The sequence below is a fragment of the Jaculus jaculus genome, chromosome 19 (assembly GCF_020740685.1).
Source record: "Jaculus jaculus isolate mJacJac1 chromosome 19, mJacJac1.mat.Y.cur, whole genome shotgun sequence".
Lineage (NCBI taxonomy): Eukaryota > Metazoa > Chordata > Mammalia > Rodentia > Dipodidae > Jaculus > Jaculus jaculus.
In genome coordinates, this window is record NC_059120.1 from 37,775,479 (window position 1) to 37,798,525 (window position 23,047).

The following is a 23,047-nucleotide window of genomic DNA, read 5'->3' on the forward strand; positions in this document are numbered from 1 at the left end:
TTTTCTTGTCTGGTTTTAATAGGATTATTCACAATAGAGTTATAAGCATTTCAACAAGGACCAATGATCAAAATTGTTCTTTTAAAAAAGATATTTCCAAGTTAAACATGGAAGGAAAATACTGAGCATTTCAGTCCTGCCAAAATGAAGAGTACACCATTTCCCAGTTAACATGTAATGGAACCTTTCTAAGCTTCCCCATGTGACATGCGCCCAGCTGGGAATATGGATATTGGGTTTTCTCGTTCTGCTGTTCAGACACTGTCAAGAAGCCACTGCAAAAACATCAAACAAAAAATTTCTCAGTGGGAAGGAAGAACTAATGGTATATCTAATCCAGCTAAGTGGCACCCAAAGGACTTTGGAGTGAGATATAACTGTCACCAAGAGATTCATCCTAAAAAGAATCCTAGCAGTGAGGGAAAGAGCAAAACAGTGGATATAACCAACTCTCAAAATGTGAGCTTTCCTAGGAATGAAGCTTATGGCAAGGAAGAGCATGAGAAGCAGGAATACACAGACACGTGTCCCTCTAGAGATGAGTCAGCATCCAGCTGGGTGTGTTCTCGGGTCAGACAGATTGAAAGCCAGAAAGATCCAGAGGCTTCGTTACCTCCAGGAAACTTCTATACCTCTCAAATACTGTGGAAAAAAATAGAAGCACTTCCTCCAGTCTTGAATTTGTCTTTAGAACATTGTGTCTCTATAGAAAAAGAACTGAATCTCAGAGCTCTGGATAGTTCTTGTGGAGTAACCAAGAGCTTAGAAAATATTTATTGTGAACCTGAAGGGCAAGAAGGTGGACCTTCTATAAACCCTTTGCCAAAACCTCGTCGGACATTCAGATACTTATCAGAGTCTGGTGGTATACCTTGTAAAGAAAGACCCTGTGACAAGAAGTACTGTGAAAATTGTCCTTGTACAGAGTCGTCTTTGGCCTCCCCTCAGCCTTCTGGACCAAAGAACTATGGTGGGAAAATCAGAGGGAGATCTAAGAGGTAGGTTTTCATTTTACAGATAATGTTTTGTAAGTATGACTTTACAGAATCATTGAGCTGACCTTTCCTTTCAAATCAATTTCCATTTCCTAATCTGAACATAAGGGTGTTGATTAATGTGGGGGGGGGGGCCCAGGCAAGGGAGGAAGAAGCAGAAGTATAGAGCTACAGGTAACATCTGTGACATTCTGACCACCTAAGGACATCAGAAAGCCTTTCTGTATCTGTATTTCAGAATTCATAGGCTGGGTGCAGTGGGGCATACCTGAACTTACAAGCACTTGGTTGCAGCAGGTGGATCACCAGCCTGCGCTCTGTAGTGAGTTGGAGGCCAGCTTGGGGTCCACAGCAAGACCTCATCTCACCCTTGTATGCTGCCCCCCAAAAATAATTTGTAGGAAAGTATATTTCTTCACTAAATTTAGGACATGTGGTTCCTTTTCATTAGTAATGCAATTAAAAAAACAAAATCAAAAACAAAACTACTGAGGGGACTGGAGAGATGGCTTCGCAATTAAGGCGTTTGCCTGTGAAGCCAAGAGACCCAGGTTTAATTCCCCAAGATCCATATAAGCCATATGCACAAGATGGTGTATGTGTTTGGAGTTCAGTTGTAGTGGCTGAAGGCCTTGGCATGCCCAAGCTCTCTCTCTCTCAAATAAATAAAATAAATTAACAAAATTAAAAAAAAAAAAAAAAAAAAACCCTACTGAGCTAGCCAGGCGTGGTGGCGCACGCCTTTAATCCCAGCACTTGGGAGGCAGAGGTAGGAGGATCCTGGTGAGTTCAAGGCCACCCTGAAACTCCATAGTGAATTCCAGGTCAGCCTGGGCTAGAGAGAGACCCTACTTCGGAAAAAAAAAAAAAAAAAAAAAAACCATACAAACAAACAAACAAAAAAAAAAAAAACCTACTGAGGAGCATAAATATGGTTGGTTCAAGTCCTTAGGGTGCCAACCTCATTTACTATTCTTCACTCTGTGATAAAAACACAAACACCTTTGTGATTTTGCACACAAGTCAATTTCTTTCTTCTTCCCATTGCAGTTAAAGATCAGTTTTAAAACATACAACTTTCTATATATTTAATTTTTTTTAAATTTATTTGCAAGCAGAGAGAGGAGGGGAGTGGGAAGGGGAGAGAGAGAGTGGATGAATGGGCACCTCAGGGCCTCCAGCCCTGTAAACGAATTCAGACACACGCAGCACTGTGCATCTGGCTTTACATGGGTACTGGGGAATTGAACCTTGGTCGTTAGGCTTTGCAGGCAAGCACCTTAACTGCTAAGCCATCTCCTTAGCCCCAAAGATGCAACTTTAAAATAGGGTCTAGGAAGATTGCTCAGTGGTTAACGGTGCTTGCTTGCAAATCCTGTCACCCAAAGTACAATTCTCAAGTCACTCAGGTAAGCCAGACACAGAAAGTGGCACAAGCACGCAGTGTTCCTTTGCAGCTGCAAGAAGCCATGGTGTGCCCATCCACACACACACACACTCTCTCTCACACACATAGACACATGTATAAATAAATAAAAATTTAAAAATAAAGGTATAGCTTAATAAATATATCTTCTCTTTTAAGGAAATCCTTTGAATTTGAGGATATTCAACACTTCCGCAATCGGAACGCACAGAAGGTTCATGAAGAACTTGGGAGAAGTTCTGGTTCAGGACTTTATTACACACAATCTGAGGACAATATCTATGAGGATATCATATGTAGGTGTCCACAGCATTGCAATTAAATTTAATGAGTATGTATTTGGTGATGCCCTTTATTACATGGTGTTATTTTGTTTTACAATCAAATGTATCTTGCTGTAGATTTGTCTTTCTAATATGAAAGCATTTGGTATGTAAATTCTTTCACTTCTTAATGAGTTTTATAACTGATGTAATGGTTTGCTCATTTCAGAGTAAATGTTGATGGCATAGCATTTTGAAAATTCTTTTAGCTTCATTCCACATACCTAATTGATTTAGAAACTTCAAATGCCATTGTTCTTGAGAACTTATATCTTTATAGTAGTATAGAATAAGAAAACTAAATGTCATTAGTTTTTAATTTCCTTTGCTAGCTGTAATCCCTGTGTTGTTCTAAGCATTTGTTTTTTTTTATTTTTTTAAAAAGATCCCACCAGAGAAAATCCCTATGAAGATATTCCAATGCAGCCATTACCCATCTGGAAATCCCCTTCAGCGTGGAAGTTACCTCCCCCTAAAAGTCCTTTCAGAGCACCCAAGGTATAATCAGAGGGTTAGTTGAAGAAGACTTTAGAATCTTGTTTATAATTCGTACCAAAAGGTTAAAAGGTTTACTCGGGCTGATACTGAGGCACTGGAATAGAGGTTTTAGTATTGGTGTGTTTTTTTCATGACAGTGCATAGCTTTTAAAAATTTCTTTGGGGGCTGGAGAGATGGCTTAGTGGTTAAGCGCTTGCCTGTGAAGCCTAAGGACCCCGGTTCGAGGCTTGGTTCCCCAGGCCCCACGTTAGCCAGATGCACAAGGGGGCGCACGCATCTGGAGTTCGTTTGCAGAGGCTGGAAGCCCTGGCGCGCCCATTCTCTCTCTCTCCCTCTATCTGTCTTTCTCTCTGTGTCTGTCGCTCTCAAATAAATAAATAAATTAATTTAAAAAAAAATTTCTTTAGCCGGGCATGGTGGCACATGCCTTTAATCCCAGCACTCAGGAGGCAGAGGTAGGAGGATTGCCGTGAGTTTGAGGCCACCCTGAGAGTACATAGTGAGTTCCAGGTCAGCCTGGGCTAGAGTGAGACCCTACCTAGAAAGACCAAAAAATAAATAATAAAAAAATTTCTTTGCCTTGATACTTTTGTTATAATTTTAGTATTTCGCACACTTGCCTAACATTTGTGAGGCCCTAGGTTTGATCCTCACCACCAAAATAAATAAATAAATAAATAACAAGTCAAGTCTTTAGATAAGAGTTTTAAACTTTTTCTACTTTCAGCCTCTTTTTGCTCAAGAAATTTTTACCTGACCCCAGATATATAGGTATGTAGTAGGTATATAAATCAAGCATTTATTGTTAATAAATCATGAAGTTATTTTAATACAATTTTTGGCATACCTATAAGTTTTCCATTTATAAATGACAGAAGCAAATATGCATGCCAATGAGATGGGTGTGCTTTATTTCACATAAAGAGTTAAATCTTGGCTGGATATTTGATACTGTACGACATTGAGCATTTTCAGCATTGTTCAGTTGATCTATATTTTCTTTTTCTTTTTTAAAGTTTATTTATTTATTTATTGAGAGAGAGACATATAGAGATAGAGAGAATGGGCACACCAGGGCCTCTAGCAACTGCAAACGAACTCCAGATGCATGTACTACAATGTACATTGCCTTACGTGGGTCCTGGGGAATCAAACCTGGGTCTTTAGGCTTTGCAGGCAAGCGCCTTAACCGCTAAGCCATCTCTCCAGCCCTATATTTTCTTTTAGCTTGTCTATGCAGTTACATAACCAAAATGTCCACTTTCCCTGGCCCCTAGCAATTACTAACTGCTTCTGTAGCCTCAGAGAGGGAAGGAACCCTTCCACAAGGGAATGTTCATGGTCCCATCCTATGATGATTTCATGCAAATAATCACAGCTGCTGTGATTTCAAGGTGGCAGTAGACATGTGTGGTGGCTTGATTCAGGTGCATAATGTGTTCTGAATACCATGTCTCCAGCTCGTAGTAATTTGGGAATTGGGTCCTCCTGGAGGCAGTGTATTGGGGGCAGGCTTATAGGTGTATAGCCAGCTTCCCCTTGCCAGTGTTTGGCACACACTCCTGTTGCTGGTGTCCATCTGATGTTGGTGAGGAGGTGATGTCCACCCTCTCTGCTCATTCCATTGTTTTCCCCTGCCATGATGAAAGTTCCCCTCAAGTCTGTAAGCCAAATAAACCCTTTCTTCCTACAAGCTGCTCTTGGTGGGGTGTTTTCTCCAGCAATGCAAACCTGACTGCAACAACATCCCTATACTGTACATAACAGCAAAAGGATATTTAGGGTCATTTCAGAAATTGTTGGAAATTCTGTCCAAATCACAAGACAAAATTTATTTGGTGATTTGTTTTATGAACCTTAACGACTCAAATAGCAATTTTTGAAATGAAAACTTTTAACAGTCTGGTTCAAAGCTTGACACGGGTGAGCATGGCACAGACACCTCAGACTCATTGTGGGTTGGAATTTGAACTAAGTTTTGGTTATTGCCTATTCAGAAACCTTTTTAGTGGTACCATATTTTTTATAACTCTCACATTCATTATATCAAAATACTTTTTGACTCATTTGGGGGTCACAACCCACGGTTCACAGCCCTTAGTTCCCAACACTCCCAGGTAAGTCTCCCATCACCTATGACCTGAATCACCTATCTAGTTCCAACCAGCTTTGAGATCTCTCTTTTGAGCTGCTATTCTCTGGGAGTTTGATTAAACTGCAGAAGTAGAACTTTGGATTAGAAAATAGGCTACTTTACCAGTGGTTAAAAAAAGAAATTACAAATGTGCTCTCCCCCAGACACAAAATGGCCTGGATATCCATGACCTCACAGTGCCTGACACTACTTACACAAGACCATCATAAGAGGAGGAAAAGATCATGACATCAGAATAAAAGAGAGACTGATTAAGATGGGGAGGGGATATGATGGAGAATGAAGTTTCAAAGGGGAAAATGGGGGAAGGGAGGGCATTACCATGGGGTATTTTTTATAATCATGAATAAAAATTTGAAATTAAAAAAAGAAATTATAGTTTTAAGTTTTAAGAAAACATGACAGTTTTAAGAAAAGATGGGGGCTTCTCAAGCGTTGCCTTGGTGTGGAAGCATCGGCATTATCTTGACCAGTCTGACTTCTGCTGTTTCAGCTTCCTCCCAAACCTCTCTTCCTTCACCGGAAGACTATGGAACTGAAGAACTCACAGGCTTACTTACGATCAAAGCTCACAAAGGACACCACTTTGCCTGTCACCTTAACGGAGTGGAAACTTTTCCGAGCTGGAGAAGTTGCAAATAGGAAGAAGAGAAATCTGCCAAGGGTGAGTACTCTAGAACTTTCAGTTCAGCGTTTTGATAAAGGAGAAGGAAGAAATGTTAGATTAAAATGAATGAGCTAGAGAACTGAACTGTTGGACTTACAAGAGTTGAAAAGCAGCCTTGAATTTTCAATTTTCGTTTATGCAGGAAACTATGCAAATAGATTTTGCCATTCTTTCCTTATGGATTTGGAAAATTGATATGATATGAAAGGTTTCAGTTGTCTAAGTGCTTGTTAGAAATCAGCTGGCTATTTCAAGAAAGCCACAGAATCTCATAAAAGGATAGGCTATTATTGGTTTCAGTATTATTCTGACTTAATGTATGTGCCAAGTGAGCTCAGATTTGTGTTGGAGTTCACAAATTTTCAGTATGAAGAATTTGCCATTCATTGGGGCCACCTTTTTCATTCCTTAGTGCGCCACCATGCCTGGCTAGTACACAATTTTTATATCTGACTTTAACATTAAACAAAAGTCACAGGTATTTCTTGGTTTGGTGACTGCTGATTGATTCCTTGGGAAGTCTTGAGGCAGAGGTAAGAGGATCACCGTGAGCTTGAGGCCACTCTGAGACTACATAGTGAATTCCAGGTCAGCCTGGACTAGAGAGTGAGACTCTACCTCGAAAAACAAAACAAAACAAAACAAAACAAAAACCCTCAGAAGTAAAGAATTGACAGGTTTCCTGATATAGCTTTCTCCTCAGGAAGATCATGCTGGCATTCGAAGGAGCTTCCCACAGGGCCCCACACAGCAGCCCATGTGTTCATAGTGGGAAGAATACAAACACCTAAGGGATTCCATGTAAGATTTCTCAGTGTTGAATTAGCATTAACAAGTATTTAGTAATTGCGGAGAGCAGGGTTAAGTGAGATGTGAGAAGGGACCATGGAGTCGCTGAGTTAGAGAACTTGCCCAGTGTGTACGAGGCTCTGGGTTTAATCCCCAGCAGTACGAAAGAGCAAGAGACCTGAGGAGGTTCTGCAGGGCTTTTTTTTTTTTTTTTTTTTTTCTCTTTCTTTGGTCTTTCAAGGTAGGGTCTCACTGTAGCCCAGGCTGACCTGGAATTCACTATGTAGACTTAGGGTGGCCTCGAACTCACAGCAGTCCTCCTACCTCTGCCTCCTGAGTGCTGGGATTAAAGATGTACACCATCATGCCTGGCAGGACTTTTGATTTCATGTTGTCTTATGCACTGTGGGCCTTGATACTAGAAACCTATTCTCTTCCTGGTGGCAGGTAAGATGACCATCACTTCCTTTCCAAAGGATTTTGGGAAAATGTGGGGAAAGACAGTCTTGCTATGAAACACTGGTTGGCCTTGAACTCACAATTCTCTGGCTTTAGCCTTCAAGTGTGTGCCACTGTTCCCTGGGGAAGCTCTGACCCCTGGATTGTTTAGTGGGAATAGGCTGTTAGCATTCTTCCTGTGTAACCTCCGGTTATATCCTTACCTTATAGGATGTCCCATATGTAATACAAGTTTGGGTTTCAGAAGTATGATCAGGGACATTCCATAAGAAAGGCAATTTTCATTTATTTCCCCTTTGATGGCTCCAGCCATCCCTGGAAGGGAAATTCCTGATCTAATCCCAGTGGCTCTTTTCCACCTTGCTTTCTTTGCTGCAGTAAAAGCCTTTGTGGGGTTGTTGCAGAGTGCCAACGTGAGGCGCATGTGCTTGCGTCTAGTAAGTAGAGGAGCAAGCTTTCTGTCCTTGAAGAGTGTTTGCACTCTCCTTGCAACTGGAAGGGCAGTCTGATCTATCTTTCTTTTCTTTTCTTTTCTTTTCTTTTCTTTTCTTTTCTTTTCTTTTCTTTTCTTTTCTTTTCTTTTCTTTTCTTTTCTTTTCTTTTCTTTTCTTTTCTTTTCTTTTCTTTTCTTTTCTTTTCTTTTCTTTTCTTTTCTTTTCTTTTCTTTTCTTTTCTTTTCTTTTCTTTTCTTTTCTTTTCTTTTCTTTTCTTTTCTTTTCTTTTCTTTTCTTTTCTTTTCTTTTCTTTTCTTTTCTTTTCTTTTCTTTTCTTTTCTTTTCTTTTCTTTTCTTTTCTTTTCTTTTCTTTTCTTTTCTTTTCTTTTCTTTTCTTTTCTTTTCTTTTCTTTTCTTTTCTTTTCTTTTCTTTTCTTTTCTTTTCTTTTCTTTTCTTTTCTTTTCTTTTCTTTTCTTTTCTTTTCTTTTCTTTTCTTTTCTTTTCTTTTCTTTTCTTTTCTTTTCTTTTCTTTTCTTTTCTTTTCTTTTCTTTTCTTTTCTTTTCTTTTCTTTTCTTTTCTTTTCTTTTCTTTTCTTTTCTTTTCTTTTCTTTTCTTTTCTTTTCTTTTCTTTTCTTTTCTTTTCTTTTCTTTTCTTTTCTTTTCTTTTCTTTTCTTTTCTTTTCTTTTCTTTTCTTTTCTTTTCTTTTCTTTTCTTTTCTTTTCTTTTCTTTTCTTTTCTTTTTTGGTTTTCCAAGGCAGGGTTTCACTCTGGCCCAGGCTGACCTGGAATTCACTATGTAGTCTCAGAGTGGCCTCGAACTCATGGCGATCCACCTACCTCTGCCTCTCAAGTGCTGGAATTAAAGTTGTGTGCCACCACACCCAGCTCAATCTGATATTTCTACATAGCAGTAGTTTCCTTCAAAATATTTGGGCCAACTTTCAATTATACTGTTCAAATATACATTAATAATTATGCTATTATGGGTCTTTCTATTTGCTCCCATACATCTTTTCTATAGACCATAACAGTGCTTTCTTCTTTTTAATATTTTATTTATTTATTTATTGGGGGAGAGAGAGAGAATGGGCACACCAGGACCTCCAGCCACTGGAAATGAACTCCATATACATGTGCCACCTTGTGAATCTGGCTTACGTGGGTCCTGGGGAATCAAACCTGTATCCTTTGGCTTTGTAGGCAAGCACCTGAATCGCTAAGCCATGTATCTAGCCCAACAGTGCTTTCTTATTTTGGATTCTCTTGTTTGCTTTTTGTAGTGGTAATATTTAGCAGATTTTCACATGAGTGACAATTACAAAAATATTTCAATCTCAATTTCTCTTCAATAAACTTTATAAACTATGCAGTATTTCCATATAAGAGCATGCTTCTTAAACTCCACAATCTGTGATTTCTCTCTTAAGTTAACCCCACAATTTGTGATTTCTCCCTAAATAAACTTTGATAATTCATAATTTTAAAAATCTTTTAAGAGAAAAAACCCATCTAAAAATTTATGAATAACCTGTATATTGGAAGCATGTGTTGCCCACATTTTTCTTTTTAAAATTTTTTAAATTTATCACATACTTTTTCTTGTGATGTATTGAATCATAGCCTGTTGATTGGTAGAATGGCTAAAGATACAAGAACAAAAGAGAAAAGGAACATTTTCCTCAAGGAACTGTGTTGACACATAGTTTTGTTTTTGGAGGTAGGGTCTTGCTCTAGCCCAGAGTGACCTGGAATTCACTGGGTAGTCTCATGCTAGCCTCGAACTCACAAGAATCCTTCTACCTCAGCCTCCCAAGTGCTGGGATTAAAAGCATGCACCACCACACTTGGCAGGATTGCCATCTTTTATAATATTCTTTGCAATTGCCATTGTAGGCAGTATGTTAGATCAAAATTAATACTTAAGCTTGGCATCTTGAGATACAAGTAAAGCTGGTCAACTCTTTGCTTCAAAACTGCATACTGTCTCTACTTTCAAATAAATGAAATTACTAAAAACAACAACGACAACAAAAACAACAAACAAAACATTGAAAAAAACTGTTAAACCAGGCATGTTGGCATATGTTGTTAATCCCAGCACTAGGGAGGCAGAAGTAGGAGGATCGCCATGAGTTTGAGGCCACCCTGAGACTACATAGTGAATTCCAGGTCAGCATAAACTAGAGTGAGACCCTACCTGACTGTTGATCAACTCTAAGTCTTTTTTACCCCACTATATGACTCTCTTACACACATGTACACCCTCTCCCAGTAATAAAGGAAGAATTCTGAGTAATACTTAGTAGGGAGAAATAGCTCTATAACTTTTTAAAAATGAATGGTCTCATTATATTTGCTTGAGATATAGATTGATGAAAGAAGAAAAGCATAGTTTTGTGCTGGAGTATATTCAAGTCTTTTATGACATATTTCTAAAATAAATTGTGACATTAATACTATCAGTAGCCAAAAGTATATTTTCTTTGACAGAGGCCTTGTTAGTATGATGATCCCATCTTTGGGGGAGAATTTCTTGGAGCAGAAATAATTGAGTCTCACCTTGCCTTCCAAGTGGATGAGTGTTCCCTTCTTACTCTGAGCAAGTGGAAACTTGAGTTTAATAAAGGTTTGATCACTGTAAGGAGTGCATAGCCACATTCCTTGCATGGTGTGACATGGAGTGACAAGAAATCTTCCTAAGATGCTGTGCTTAGATTCATCTGGAATGGCAGTGTCCTTTCTTACTTCCCTTATGTGTGTTATAAGCTCTTAGTATCTAATAATAGATGATATTAGATAAGCACCTAGTATCTAATGATAATACTATAATTCAAAACTGGAAAACTTAAAGGGTTGTATTTAATGTATCTTTTATCTAGATGTGAATATATTAATGTTGTCAAGCTGTAAACCTTATCACTGTTGGTTTTGATTTGTATTTTTTCTCTAGCTTGTACTGAAAATAGAGGATGTATTTGAATCTAAAAGAGGGAAGAAGAGGATCAAGTTATACCCCTACACTGGAAAGGAGGCACCTCCCTCAAAAGGTAAGGACTGTTTGTTCCAGCCTCTGATCAAAACACCTGGCAGACCTTAAGGATGGGAAGAGTTATTTTGGCTCATAGTTGTACAGGGTTTCATGCGATTACATTGGAGCAGTTCCTCCTGGCGGTAAGATCATGTGGCAGGCTGTGAAGCAGAGACAAAAGCAGGAGCCAGGGTCTGGGCTTCAAGGCAATCCTTGATTGCCTACTGCTGTCAGCTAGGCTCTACATCCTAAAGCTGCCTGCAGAATATCGCCACCAGATGGGAAACAGGTGCTCAAAATACAAGCCTGGGAAGGACATTTCAGATTAAAATCATCACAGTGTATACATAGAGAGTCATTATAGAACTTAATTTTGACATTTTATATATTTCATAATTAGAAATTAGAAAAATTGTTTTCTTTTTTTTCTTCTTCTTCAAGATAGTCTTGTTATAGTCCAGGCTGACCTGGAATTGACTATGTAGTTTCAGAGTAGCTTTGAACTCACAATACTCTCTCTACCTCTGCCTCCTGAACTCTGGGATTAAAAGGTGTGCATCACCATGCCCAGCCTTTCTTTTTTCAGAGTAGGCTCTCACTTTAGCACAGGCTAACCTATATAGTCTTTAGGTGGCCTTGAACTCATGGTGATCCTCCGATCTCTGCCTCCCAAGTGCTGGGATTAAAGGCATGTGCCACCATACCCTGTCCTGGTTTAATTGTCTTTTAAACATTATTTAAAATTCTATTTATTTATTTGACAGAGAAATGGGGGAGGGGAGAGAGAGAAAGAGAGAGAATGAATGAATGAATGAGCACACCAGGGCCTTCAGCCACTGCAAAGGAACTCCAGATGCGTGTGCCCCCTTGTGCACCTGCTAACATGGGTCCTGGGGAATCAAACCTCCATCCTTTGGCTTTGCAGGAAAACGCCTTAACCACTAAGCCACCCCTCCAGCCCTTAATTTTATTTGCATTTTATTTTTATTTATTTGTTTGAGAGAGAAGGAGAGAGAATAGGTTCACCAGGGCTTCTAGCCACTGCAAACGAACTCCAGACGCATGCACCACTTTGTGCATCTGGCTTATGTGGGTCCTGGGGAATTGAACCTGGGTCCTTTGGCTTTTCAGGCAAGCACCTTAACTGCTAAGCCATCTCTCCAGCCCAGTGTTTCATATTTTTTGGTTTACTTTCTTGTCCAATTTAAGTACAAGTTTGTAGGAACTTGTATTTTAGACAGCACCTCACTGTATAGTCTAGGTTGGCCTGGAGCTCACTATGTCATAGGCTGGCCATGAACTTAACAGTGATCCTTTTTTTGCTTTTTTTTTTTTTTTTTTTTTTGAGGTAGGGTTTCACTCTAGCCCAGGCTGAGAGCTAGAATTCACTGTGTAGTCTCAGGTTGGCCTCAAACTCACAGGCAATCCTCCTACCTCTGCCTTTGGGTGCTGGGATCAAAGGCATACACCACCATGCTCAGCTCTTTCAAATCTGTTTTATAAAAATCCAGTGTCAGATTGTTGTAGACAGTTCCATGATGCTGGGATAAACATCCAGCCAAACACAGTTTATGGGAGGAACAAGATTTATTTCAGCTTATAGATCCAGGGAGGTGCCATCAATGGCTTTCATAAATCCAAACAGAGAGAGAAATCACTATCAGCCAGCAAAACTTCAAGAAAGCAGTAGGGACCTGGGAAGAGCCCACATTGCTACCTTTGGGTTGGATCCCAGGATCTGCCCCTTGCATGACACCTCCTCCAGACAGGCAGCTGAAGACCCAAATTACACGTTTTAATAAAATACCTGAGGGCTAGAAAGATGACTTAGTGGTTAAGGTGCTTGCCTGTGAAGACTAAGGACCCAGGTTTTATTCCCTAGTACTAATGTAAGCCAGATGCACAAGGTGACACATGTATCTGGAGTTTATTTGCACTGGCTGAAGGCCCTGGCATACCCATCTTCTTTCTCTCTATCTGCCTCTTTCTCATAAATAAATAAACAACATAGTTTTAAAAATCTATCTTAGTCTATAGGAGACATACATTCAAAATACCATAATATTGTATAAATAAATGAAAAAGGAAACAACTACAGACCCATGAGACAATTTCCTAGGCAGTTTGAATCATTTTGTAATCCCACTTTGATTAAAAAAAATTGTTCTTTTTTATTTTTATTTTTCATTTAAGTGTGTGCATGTGCGTGCATGCATGCACCTGCACCATGGTCTCTTGCCACTGCAAGCAAATGCCTGTCCAGCTGTATGTGGGTGACTGGGGATTGAATCTGGGCCAGCAGGCTTAATTAATATACTTTCAGCATTCATAATGAATTACTGGTATTTTCATAAAATCTCAGGTGAGGAGAGCTGGGTACAGTGGTACATACTTGTAATTCTAGCACCCAGCAGAGCCTCATGCCACTGCAAATGAACTCCATATGCTTGTATGGGTACCTGGGAATCGTACTTGGGCCATCAGGCTTTTCAAGCAAGTGCCTTTAACCACTAAGCCATCTCTCCAGCCTCAAATCTTTATTTTTCATGTTTTTAATTTTTATTAAAAGAGATTTATTAAAAGATTTATTAAAAGAGAGAGATAAATAGGCAGGTAGAGAGAGAGAGAGAGAGAATGAGAATGAATGAGTGTACCAAGGCCTTCTGCCACTGCAAACAAATTCCATATGCTTGCGCTCCCTTGTACATCTGGCTTACATGGGTCCTGGGGAATCTAACCTGGGTCCTGTGGCTTTGCAGGCAAGTGCCTTAATCGCTAAGCCATCTCTCCAGCCTCCCAAATCTTTGTTTTTTTTAATATTTTATTTATTTATTTGCAAGGAGAGGGAGACAGAGTGGAGAGATTAATGCACCACTTTGTGTTCTGGCTTTACATGGGAACTAGTGAATTGAACCATAGGAGTTGGGCTTTTCAGGCAAGGCCTTAACGAGTGAGCCAACTCTCCAGCCTCAAATCCTCCTTTTTAACTGTATTACTGAAAATAAAAATGTTCGGTAACCTAAATTGTCAACATCTAACTCCTAAAAAGGAAAACAAATAAGTCAAAAGGAACAGTCACCAGGTGAGGTTGCATATACCTTTAATTCCAGCACTTGGGAGGCAGAGGTAGGAGGATTGTTGTGAGCTCGAGGCCTGAGACTACATAGTGAATTCCAGGTCAGCCTGAGCTAGAGCGAGACCCTACCTCAAAACAAAACAAAAAACAAACAAACAAAAAGAACAGTCCCTTCAAGTCCTTTAAAGCTTGATTTTCCTTTGTTTATCTTGAAGAAAATAAGGCTTTATTAGCCTCTGTGGCCAGCACCTCCAAGGGCCAGAGAAAATTGTTGTATGTAAGGATCTCCTGGCTGTCATCAGCGTTCATCATCTTTGCTACACTTCTGGCTGGCTGTCAGCAGTGCCAATACAACTGGATAGTTACTCTGCTTGTGCCAAGAGTAGATGCTGGGCTTCACTGAATATATCCCAACCAAATATTTTTCAGGTGTTACCAAGTGATTTACTGCCTTTCTTTCACTTTGTTGTTTTAATTTTGTGTGTTGAAATCATAAACAAAAGAAAAATAACCTAGTGATTTTTAATCTTTAAAGATTCTCAAAGAAGTTTTTTTCTTTGACCTTCACTCACTGACTTGGAATGAGGCCATCAAAGCCAAAAATGTCAATATATTAAAGTCACTTAAGTAATCTTGTCTCATCCCTTTTCCAGCTAGGCTGCCTTTTCTCCCTTTCTTTATTTTCTTTCTTTGCACATACTTCATAAGATAAGGTCATAGAATCCTCCCCTTTTTCTTCCTTCCCTCCCTCCCTCCCTCCCTCTCTTTCTTTATTTTTATTTATTTATTTATTTATTTATTTATTTATTTTTGAGGTAGGGTCTAACTCCAGATGCATGTGCCACCTTGTGCATCTGGCTTACGTGGGTTCTGGTGAGTTGAACTGGGATCCTTTAGTTTTTCAGTCAAAAGCCTTAACTGCTAAGCCATCTTCTCCAGCCTCAATTTTTATTTTTTAGAAGAGCTTCACCTTTGTTTAGCTTTCTGAATCTGTGCTGTGCCTTCAACACTTTGATAGTGACTTTCTGCTTCTCAGTAAAGAAAGCATGCTTGATTCTGTCATAGACACATGCAGCAGGCCCTGTTGATGTATTATTTGTTTCAGACAATTTCATAAGGGCCTTAGGTCTCAGAACGATCCTCTTGAAGTTGCCTAGGCATGTGCCCTGTGCTGATTTGGGTGTTTTCCAACCTTCTTGGTGTATAGGTAACCAGTTCTATCACTAGGGGCTCCCAAGCAGCCTAATTTTGTTAGAAGCTCTATTGTTGGACAGTCTACAATGATATGTCAAACAATCCATTTTTACTGCACCAGCTTAAAGCAGTGTCCCTGAGGATACCTTGCCCATGAAACTCTTCGGATAGCTACTGATTATCTGTTTTTGGTTTGTTTTTGTTTTTAATTTGGTAGGGGTTCAAAATAGCCCAGGCTGACCTAGAACTCATCATGATCCTCCATTCTTTGACTCCTGTGTGTTGGGACCAAAGGTATGTGCCACCACATCAGCATTGGTTTTTTTTTTTTAATACTTTATTTATTTGAGTGAGAGAGAGAGAAAATATGGGTGTGCCAAGAACCCTAGTCACTGCAAACAAATTGCAGATACATGTATTACCTTGTACATCTGGCTTACATGAGTACTAGGAAATTGAACCTGGTCCTTAGGATTTTGCAGGCAAGTATCTTAACCACTAAGCAATCTTTCTAGCCCTTGGCCTTGTTTTTGATATGGGTCATGTAGTCCAGGCTGGCCTGGACTTTGGTATGTGAGGCAGAAGCTGGCCTTGAAACCCTGGTCCTCATGCCTTAGCCTCCCAAGTGCTAGAATTACAGGCATATGCTACCACACATGGTTATATTTTACAATGTTACATAATCAAATGTATGTGTGTGTTTGTGTGGGGGGGAGGGTTGTTTTTCCTGATATAGTTGAGATTCCACTTGCCTCCCCTTTGTGTGTCTTGCTTATGTGGGATCTGGAGATTCGAATGTGGGTCCCTAGGCTTTGCAGGCAAGGTCCTTAATCACTAAGCCATCTCTCCAGCCCTTATTTACTTACTTGAGAGAGAGAGGCAGATAGAAAGAATGGGCGCTTCAGGGTCTCCAGCCATTGCAAACCAGCTCTAGATGCATATGCCACCTTGTGCATCTGGCTTTACATGGGTACTGGGGAATCAAACCTGGATCCTTTGGCTTCGCAGGCAAGCACCTTAACTGCTAAGCCATCTTTCCAGCCCAGCTGTAGTTTTTAAAATTTGTTTTTCAAAATTTTGGGAAATTTTCCATATTTCCAGAATTATGTTACAAAACACCCCCTCAGTTCTGGCCTCTGAACCAACACACACCCACACATTTATAAATGAGTGCTTCATTGTGAAAAAAGCATACATCGTCCCTGTCCTTAATATACTGTCATTATAATGTGGAAATTGTTAGGAGTTTCAGAACTCCCTACCCAAAAACCTCTCTTACCCACCACCTGGCTAAACTCCACAGAAGGTTTTTTCCGCCTGGCTCCTTGCCTGAGCACCCTCCCTCCGCAGAACCCTCCTCTCACTGGGCAGACACCACTCCCCAAGAGCAGGGACATAAAGTCCCCACATGCTATTGTCTTCTCTTTTCTAGCCCCTTGATGAAAATAAGATGTGTGTTCTGTTTTGCTGTCTTTGCCTCTCTCATTGTCTCAGCCTCTCATATGTCTTTCTCCTAACATGCACCTCCCCTTTTATCCCTGTCTTTTGTTTTGTTTCTTTCTTTCTTGGATTTTCAAGGTAGGGTCTCACTGTAGCTCAGGCGTACCTGGAATTCACTATGTAGTCTTAGGGTGACCTCAAGCTCACAGTGATCCTCCTACCTCTACCTCCCAAGTGCTGGGATTAAAGGCATGTGCCATCATTCCCGGCTCCCTGTCCTTTGTTTTTTGAGGAAGGGTCTTGCTGTAGCTCAAGCTGACTTGGAATTCACTATGTAGTCCTAGGCTGACCTCAAACTTAAACAATGTTCCTCCTACCTTAGTATGCTATAACTATTCTATTTTAATATTAGCTGTTCGTGTATTACTATATTTAATTTATAAATTAAAATTTACCACAGACATAAAAATTTACACACACACACACGTATAGAAAAAAAACACTTTATGTAGGATTCAGTGCTGTGTGAGGGTTTCAGGCATCTATCTTTTGTGGGTCGTGGCATATCCTCTGCATGTGGGGGGTGTCTGCTGCGTTCTCTTTCTTGACAGCCACCCTAACTTGACATAACTAGGGCTTTGGAGAAAGGTTCAGACCCCAGCCCTGTGGAGATCATGCATTCTTCTCCTCTGCCTGCGCTTCCTACCATCTGACAGTGCAAACTGTTCCTCCATTTCAGGTGAAACCAGTGGGAACGAGAGTGATGCCGAGTATCTGCCAAAGAGTGAGTGAGTCAGCGGGGCTGCTCCCTTTCTCAGCAGGATCCGGGCTCTGGGGGGAGTGACGCTTGCCTTTGTGATTAAGCATGTTTTTCCCACGTGTAGTTTCACTTCATAGGCCATTGCTTCCTTTTTAGAAACTTTCAAGTTTAAGGAACTGAATAGTGCTCTCTCTGATAATTTCACAGCATTAAAAATCTTTCAGAGGAGTGAGACACAGCAGGATGGTTTCTGGGATGGAATGTTCCTGGGGAGCAGCTCAGCACTGCATGCCCAGACGTGTGTGCAGTTTTGTAGCACCCAGAGCAGTATGTGACTCACCCTCTTAGACAAGTACCTAGTCTTAAATATCTGATTTTTCATAGTAAGTCAAGCATAATTATTAAGTGATTTTGCTATCTCTGACATTAAGAACAGAAACCTACACACACACACACACACACACACACACACATTTTATTTATTTATTTATTTTTGGTTTTTCAAGGTAGGGTTTCAATCTAGCCAAGGCTGACCTGAAACTCACTATGTAGTCTCAGAGTGGCCTTGAACTCAAGGCGATCCTACCTCTGCCTCCCAAGTGCTGGGATTAAAGGCATGTTCCTCCATGCCTGGCTAAGAACAGAAATATTTTTATAGTAGGCACATATTCCAAATGATTGTGCTGTTCATATCAGATTCAGAACTCATACATTCCTGACTATCCAAGCTCTTCATGGTTCTGTATCTTCACCTGATGAATTGTTATTGCAAGGTTTTCTCAGAACAGGAGATGTGAATTATCAAAGCTGAGAGTGTAGGACAGTTTTGACACTCTCATCTTATGATTAATAGTCTGTGATACCTCCGATGGCCTGAATTGCTTCAGGTTTTTGGTTCTGTAGCCTGACGGAAGGCGAAACCTCAAGCACCATCAGGTTCAGCCTTGCTGTGTAAGGATGACTCATTTATTGTTAGTGCTGGTGAGAAGCAGGATCTAAAATTGTCTTGATTTGAGCTTGGCCTTTTGGAACACAAATAAAGCTTTTCCCAGAGCACTAAATGTACTGGATATCTCCAGGGAACCATTCCTTTTTTATAAAATAAATATATATATATATGTACACATACATACATACACACACATATGTGTGTTTGTGTGTGCATTTATATAATTTTATTTTACTTGAGAGAGAGAGAAAGAGGCAGATAGAAAGAGAGGGAGAGAATGGGCGCACCAGGGCCTTACATGGGTACTGGGGAAATGAACCTAGGTCCTTTGGTTTTGCAGGCAAATGCCTTAACCACTAAGCAATCTCTCTAGCCTGTTTATAACATTTTTAAATAATATGTTTAGTGTTATTAATACTTTGGTCCATACTGAAACTTACTTTGGGGCAGAAAACATTACATTGCAAAAAGAAAAGAATAGTCATAGAAGGACTCTTGGTCAGTATCTCAGAAAGACACAGCAAGTGTTCAAAACTGTTTTTTGTTTGTTTTTTGTTTTAGAGGTAGGGTCTTACTGTAGCTCAGGCTCACCTGGAATTTACTATGTAGTCTCGGGTTGGACACAAACTCACAGCGATCTTCCTACCTCTGCCTCCCGAGTGCTAGGATTAAAGGTGTGCACCACCATGCCCACCTCTGAAACATACTTTCTTTATGCACATGTCATGATTTTCCCCTCCTATTATGTAGGTCTTATATAGGTTTTGTCAGCCCCTGTGAGGTCATCAATACCACAGCCACTTTGTATTTGTCTTTGATCCATGGATGGATGGATGGATGGCAGAGAGAGAGAATGAGAATGAATGAACGGGCATGCCAGGGCTTTCTGCCACTGCAAATGAACTTCAGAGGCATGTGCCCCTTTGTGCATCTGGCTTTATGTGAGACCTGGGTAATTAAACCTAGGCCATCAGGCTTTGTAACCAAACACCTTTAACCTCTGAGCCCTATTCTCTCCAGCCCTGATCCATTTTTTTTTAAGATTTTATTTTTTATTTATTTAAGTGAGGGAAAAAGGGAGAAAGAACAAGAGAGAGAATGGGCACGCCAGGGCTTCCAGCCATTGCAAACAAACTCCAGACACATGTGACACCTTGTGCATCTGGCTTACATGGGTCCTGGGGAGTTGAACCGAGGTCCTTTGGCTTTGCAGGCAAGCACCTCAACTGCTAAGTCATCTCTCCAGCCCCCCTGATCCATTTTTAATTGATAATAATTTTATAGAGGGTGAGGGATAGGGATCTAGTTTCATTCTTTTACATATGGATATCTGCTTTTCTTAGCATCACCTAAGCTATCTCCCCCCCCCACCGCCCCCAGTGTATGTTTTAGTGCCTTTGTCAAGGATCAGGTGGCTGTGGCTGCTTAGGCTTATTTCTGGATCTGTTTGGTTTTTGAAACATCATTATTGGTAAAATCCTGTGTCTTTAATTTGTAATATATGCCACAGAGAAAATGGGAAAAGTTTTCTTTAAAGAGAGGGTAACTATTTTTTTTATTTTTATCAAACTTATCCCTGTCTATACTTAGTCTCTATAGGACTTGATTCTTTTATCAAATCCTCCTCCTACCATGCTCAGAAATGCCATTAATTGTTAGCCTGGTGGGTTTTTTTTCTAGGCATTTTCCATGCAGCTGCTGTGGAACATGAGGTAGCATAGAGTCTATATGGGATATGCATAGTGTATCAGTTAGGACTGCTGACCAGAGTTGGAGTGCCCCCCCACCCCAGCATTGTCCCCTGAGTGTGCCATAGTCCGAACAGGAATTTTGTGTGGCAGATACTGACCAGTCTCAAGTTATTCAGGAAATGACTTTGAGGAATCTGTATTAGATGGGGCATGTCTTGTGAGGCTAGACAGAAAGAAGACAGACTACCAGGGACGGACCAAAGCCATGTTTTGTGATTCCATTACAGATCGCCACAAGCGCTTAGCACAGCTGCAGCAGTCTTCCAAGCGGAATCCTCACTACCAGACCTTGGAGCGGGATCTCATCGAACTGCAGGAGCAGCAGCTCTTCGAACTGTTTGTAGTGGTATCTCTGCAGAAGAAGCCTTCAGGAGTCAGCTACACTCCCCAGGTCATTCAGCAGTTCCCCGGCAAGGTGGGTGTCAAGGATGCCAAGAAGCGTTCGCAAGAGCCCTGTGTGCTATGTTGGTTCCTGTTATCTTTTACCAGTAATGTAGTTGTAGGACCCAGCTGGTGACTTTGATGATGTCTTGTATCAGGCATAGGCTTCAACTACATTAAGTTGGGGGAAGCTTTTTTTCTTTTTGGCTTCACTGTTTAATTTTGAAGTCCCATAGCTATACTTTTCTCATCTCTAAATGTGAGGAGGAATAGATTGGCAAAATAAGCTGGGTGTGGTGAGACACGCCTTTAATCCCAGCACTCAGGAGCAGAGGTAGGAGGATCACCATGAGTTCCAGGCCTCCCTGAGACTACATAGTGAATTCCAGGTCAGCCTGGGCTGGAGCGAGACCTAACCTCGAAAAGCAAAATCACAGAAAGGCAAAATCGGGCAGTGGTGTAGCTGTGCCTTTGAGCAGGTGCTTCGTGTCTGCACCATAGATTTGTCATCTGTACAGTGTGGGAGGTGCTAATCATAAAAGCACCTGAAACCCTTTGACCTGTAGTAAAGTGAAGTGACCTCATTTCTGGAAGGCACTTAGAACAGCATCTGGCAGACAGTAAACTCTTTTTATACTGTTACGCATTATTAGTATGGATTTACTGATTCACATGAAAAGTGCTTCATGTAGTTCCTTGCACAAAGTACACACTTGTTAAGTTGTAGCTGCTATTGTTTAATTTTTTGGGTTTTGTTTGAGACAGTCTCAGCCAAATTGACTTTGAACTGGAAATCCTCCTGCCTTGATCTCCTATGACTGGGAGTCACCAAGCCCGGCTTTGCTGTTGTTATATTATTTGGTTTGCTTTACCTTTTTTTTTTTTTTTAAGGTAAGGCTGTGGTCTAGTCAAGGTTGGAATTCACTATGTACTCTCAGGGTGGCCTCGAACTCACGGTGATCCCACCTCTGCCTCCCAAGTGCTAGGGTTAAACATGTGCCACCACACCCAGCCTCCCCCCTTTTTATTTTATTTATTTATTTTATTTATTTATTTTTTTTAAAATTATTTATTTATTTATTTATTTGAGAGCGACAGACACAGAGAGAAAGACAGATAGAGGCAGAGAGAGAGAATGGGCGCGCCAGGGCTTCCAGCCTCTGCAAACAAACTCCAGACGCGTGCGCCCCCTTGTGCATCTGGCTAACGTGGGACCTGGGGAACCGAGCCTCGAACCGGGGTCCTTAGGCTTCACAGGCAAGCGCTTAACCGCTACGCCATCTCTCCAGCCCTCTCCCCCCTTTTTAATACTTTATTTAGTTATTTATTTGAGAGAGACAAAGAAAGAGGCAGGTAGAATACATGCACCAGGGCCTCTAGCCACTGCAAATGAACTACAGATGCATGTGCTGCCTTGTGCATCTAGCTTACAAGGATACTAGGGAATCAAACCTGGGTCCTTAGGCTTCATAGGCAAGCATCTTAAACCACTAAGCCATCTCTCCAGCCTAGCTGTACCTTTTACAAAAAATAAAAACCATCCATTCATTTATTCAAATATTTAAGTAAGTAAGTGATAAGAGTACAACTAAAAAAGATTTTCTTTTTCTTTTCTTTCTTTTTTTTTTTTTTGAGGTAGTCCAGTCTGACCTGGAATTCACTATGTAGTTTTGGGGTTTCCTTGAACTCATGATGATCCTCTTACCTCTGTCTCTCAAGTGCTGGGATTAAAGGCATGTGCCAGCAAGCCCGGCTTGAAAAAAATATCTTAATTGCCACTTGTCAGAAGTCACTGATCTTGGAAGCAAATTCAGCCCAAAGACATGGACATATTTTTTCCTTTTTGGTTTCTATTGTGTTTTTGTTAAAACATAAACTGTATAGCAGTTGGCTATAGTAGCACTCATCCAAGCCCTTGGGAGGTAAAAGGAAAATTGTTCAGAGTCATTCTCAGCTACATACATACATGGTGAAATCATAGCCAACTTGAGACTTAAGAAAAATATTTTAGGGCTGGAGAGATGGCTTAGTGGTTCAGGTGTTTGCCTGCAAAGCCAAAGGACCACGGTTTGATTCCCTAGGACCTACATGAGGCAGATGCACAAGGAGGTACATGTGTCTAGACTTCACTTGTACTGGCTGGAGGCCCTGATGTGCCTGTTCTCTCACTCTCTCTCTCTAATAAATAAAATAATACAAAACCAAACCTTTCGCCAGGCGTGGTGGCGCACGCCTTTAATCCCAGCATTTAGGAGGCAGAAGTAGGAGGAGCACCATGAGTTCAAGGCCATCCTGAGACTACAGACTGAATTCCAAGTCAGCCTGGGCTACAGTGAGACCCTACCTCAAAAAACAAAACAACCAAAATAACAAAAAAAGCAAAATAAAATCAGTTTTAGGAAAAAAATATATTTTAGAGGTGACAGGAAGAATGCCTGATTCTCCCTACACAAGACCAATACAATAGGTGGAAAAGACAATGACATCAAAATAAAAGAGCAACTGGGAGGGGGCCCATATGATGGAAAGTAAAGTTGTGAAGGGGAAAGTGAGCAAGGGAGGGAATTATCATGGTTCCTTGTATATAATTATGAAAGTTGTCAATAATAAAAAAATTTGAATAAATTATTTTTTATTGGCAACTTCCATAGGTGTAGACAATAGCCCAATGTAATTCCCTCCCTCTCCCACGTTCCCCTCTGAAACTTCACTCTCCAT

General features: G+C 40.5%; 1 protein-coding gene across 2 annotated transcripts in view; it reads left to right on the top strand.

Annotated features, from left to right (window-relative positions):
• Positions 1 to 23,047, top strand: part of Dennd2c (DENN domain containing 2C) — a 99,196-nt gene that overhangs the window by 51,005 nt on the left and 25,144 nt on the right. For both annotated transcript variants that reach the window (XM_045138738.1, XM_045138739.1), the window contains exons 2-8: positions 23 to 998; positions 2,581 to 2,717; positions 3,130 to 3,242; positions 5,892 to 6,062; positions 10,701 to 10,797; positions 17,228 to 17,272; positions 20,176 to 20,363. In XM_045138738.1, coding sequence (XP_044994673.1) covers positions 208 to 998; positions 2,581 to 2,717; positions 3,130 to 3,242; positions 5,892 to 6,062; positions 10,701 to 10,797; positions 17,228 to 17,272; positions 20,176 to 20,363 — 1,542 coding nt within the window. In that variant the 5' untranslated portion in view covers positions 23 to 207. The remainder of the gene's footprint in view (positions 1 to 22; positions 999 to 2,580; positions 2,718 to 3,129; positions 3,243 to 5,891; positions 6,063 to 10,700; positions 10,798 to 17,227; positions 17,273 to 20,175; positions 20,364 to 23,047) is intronic.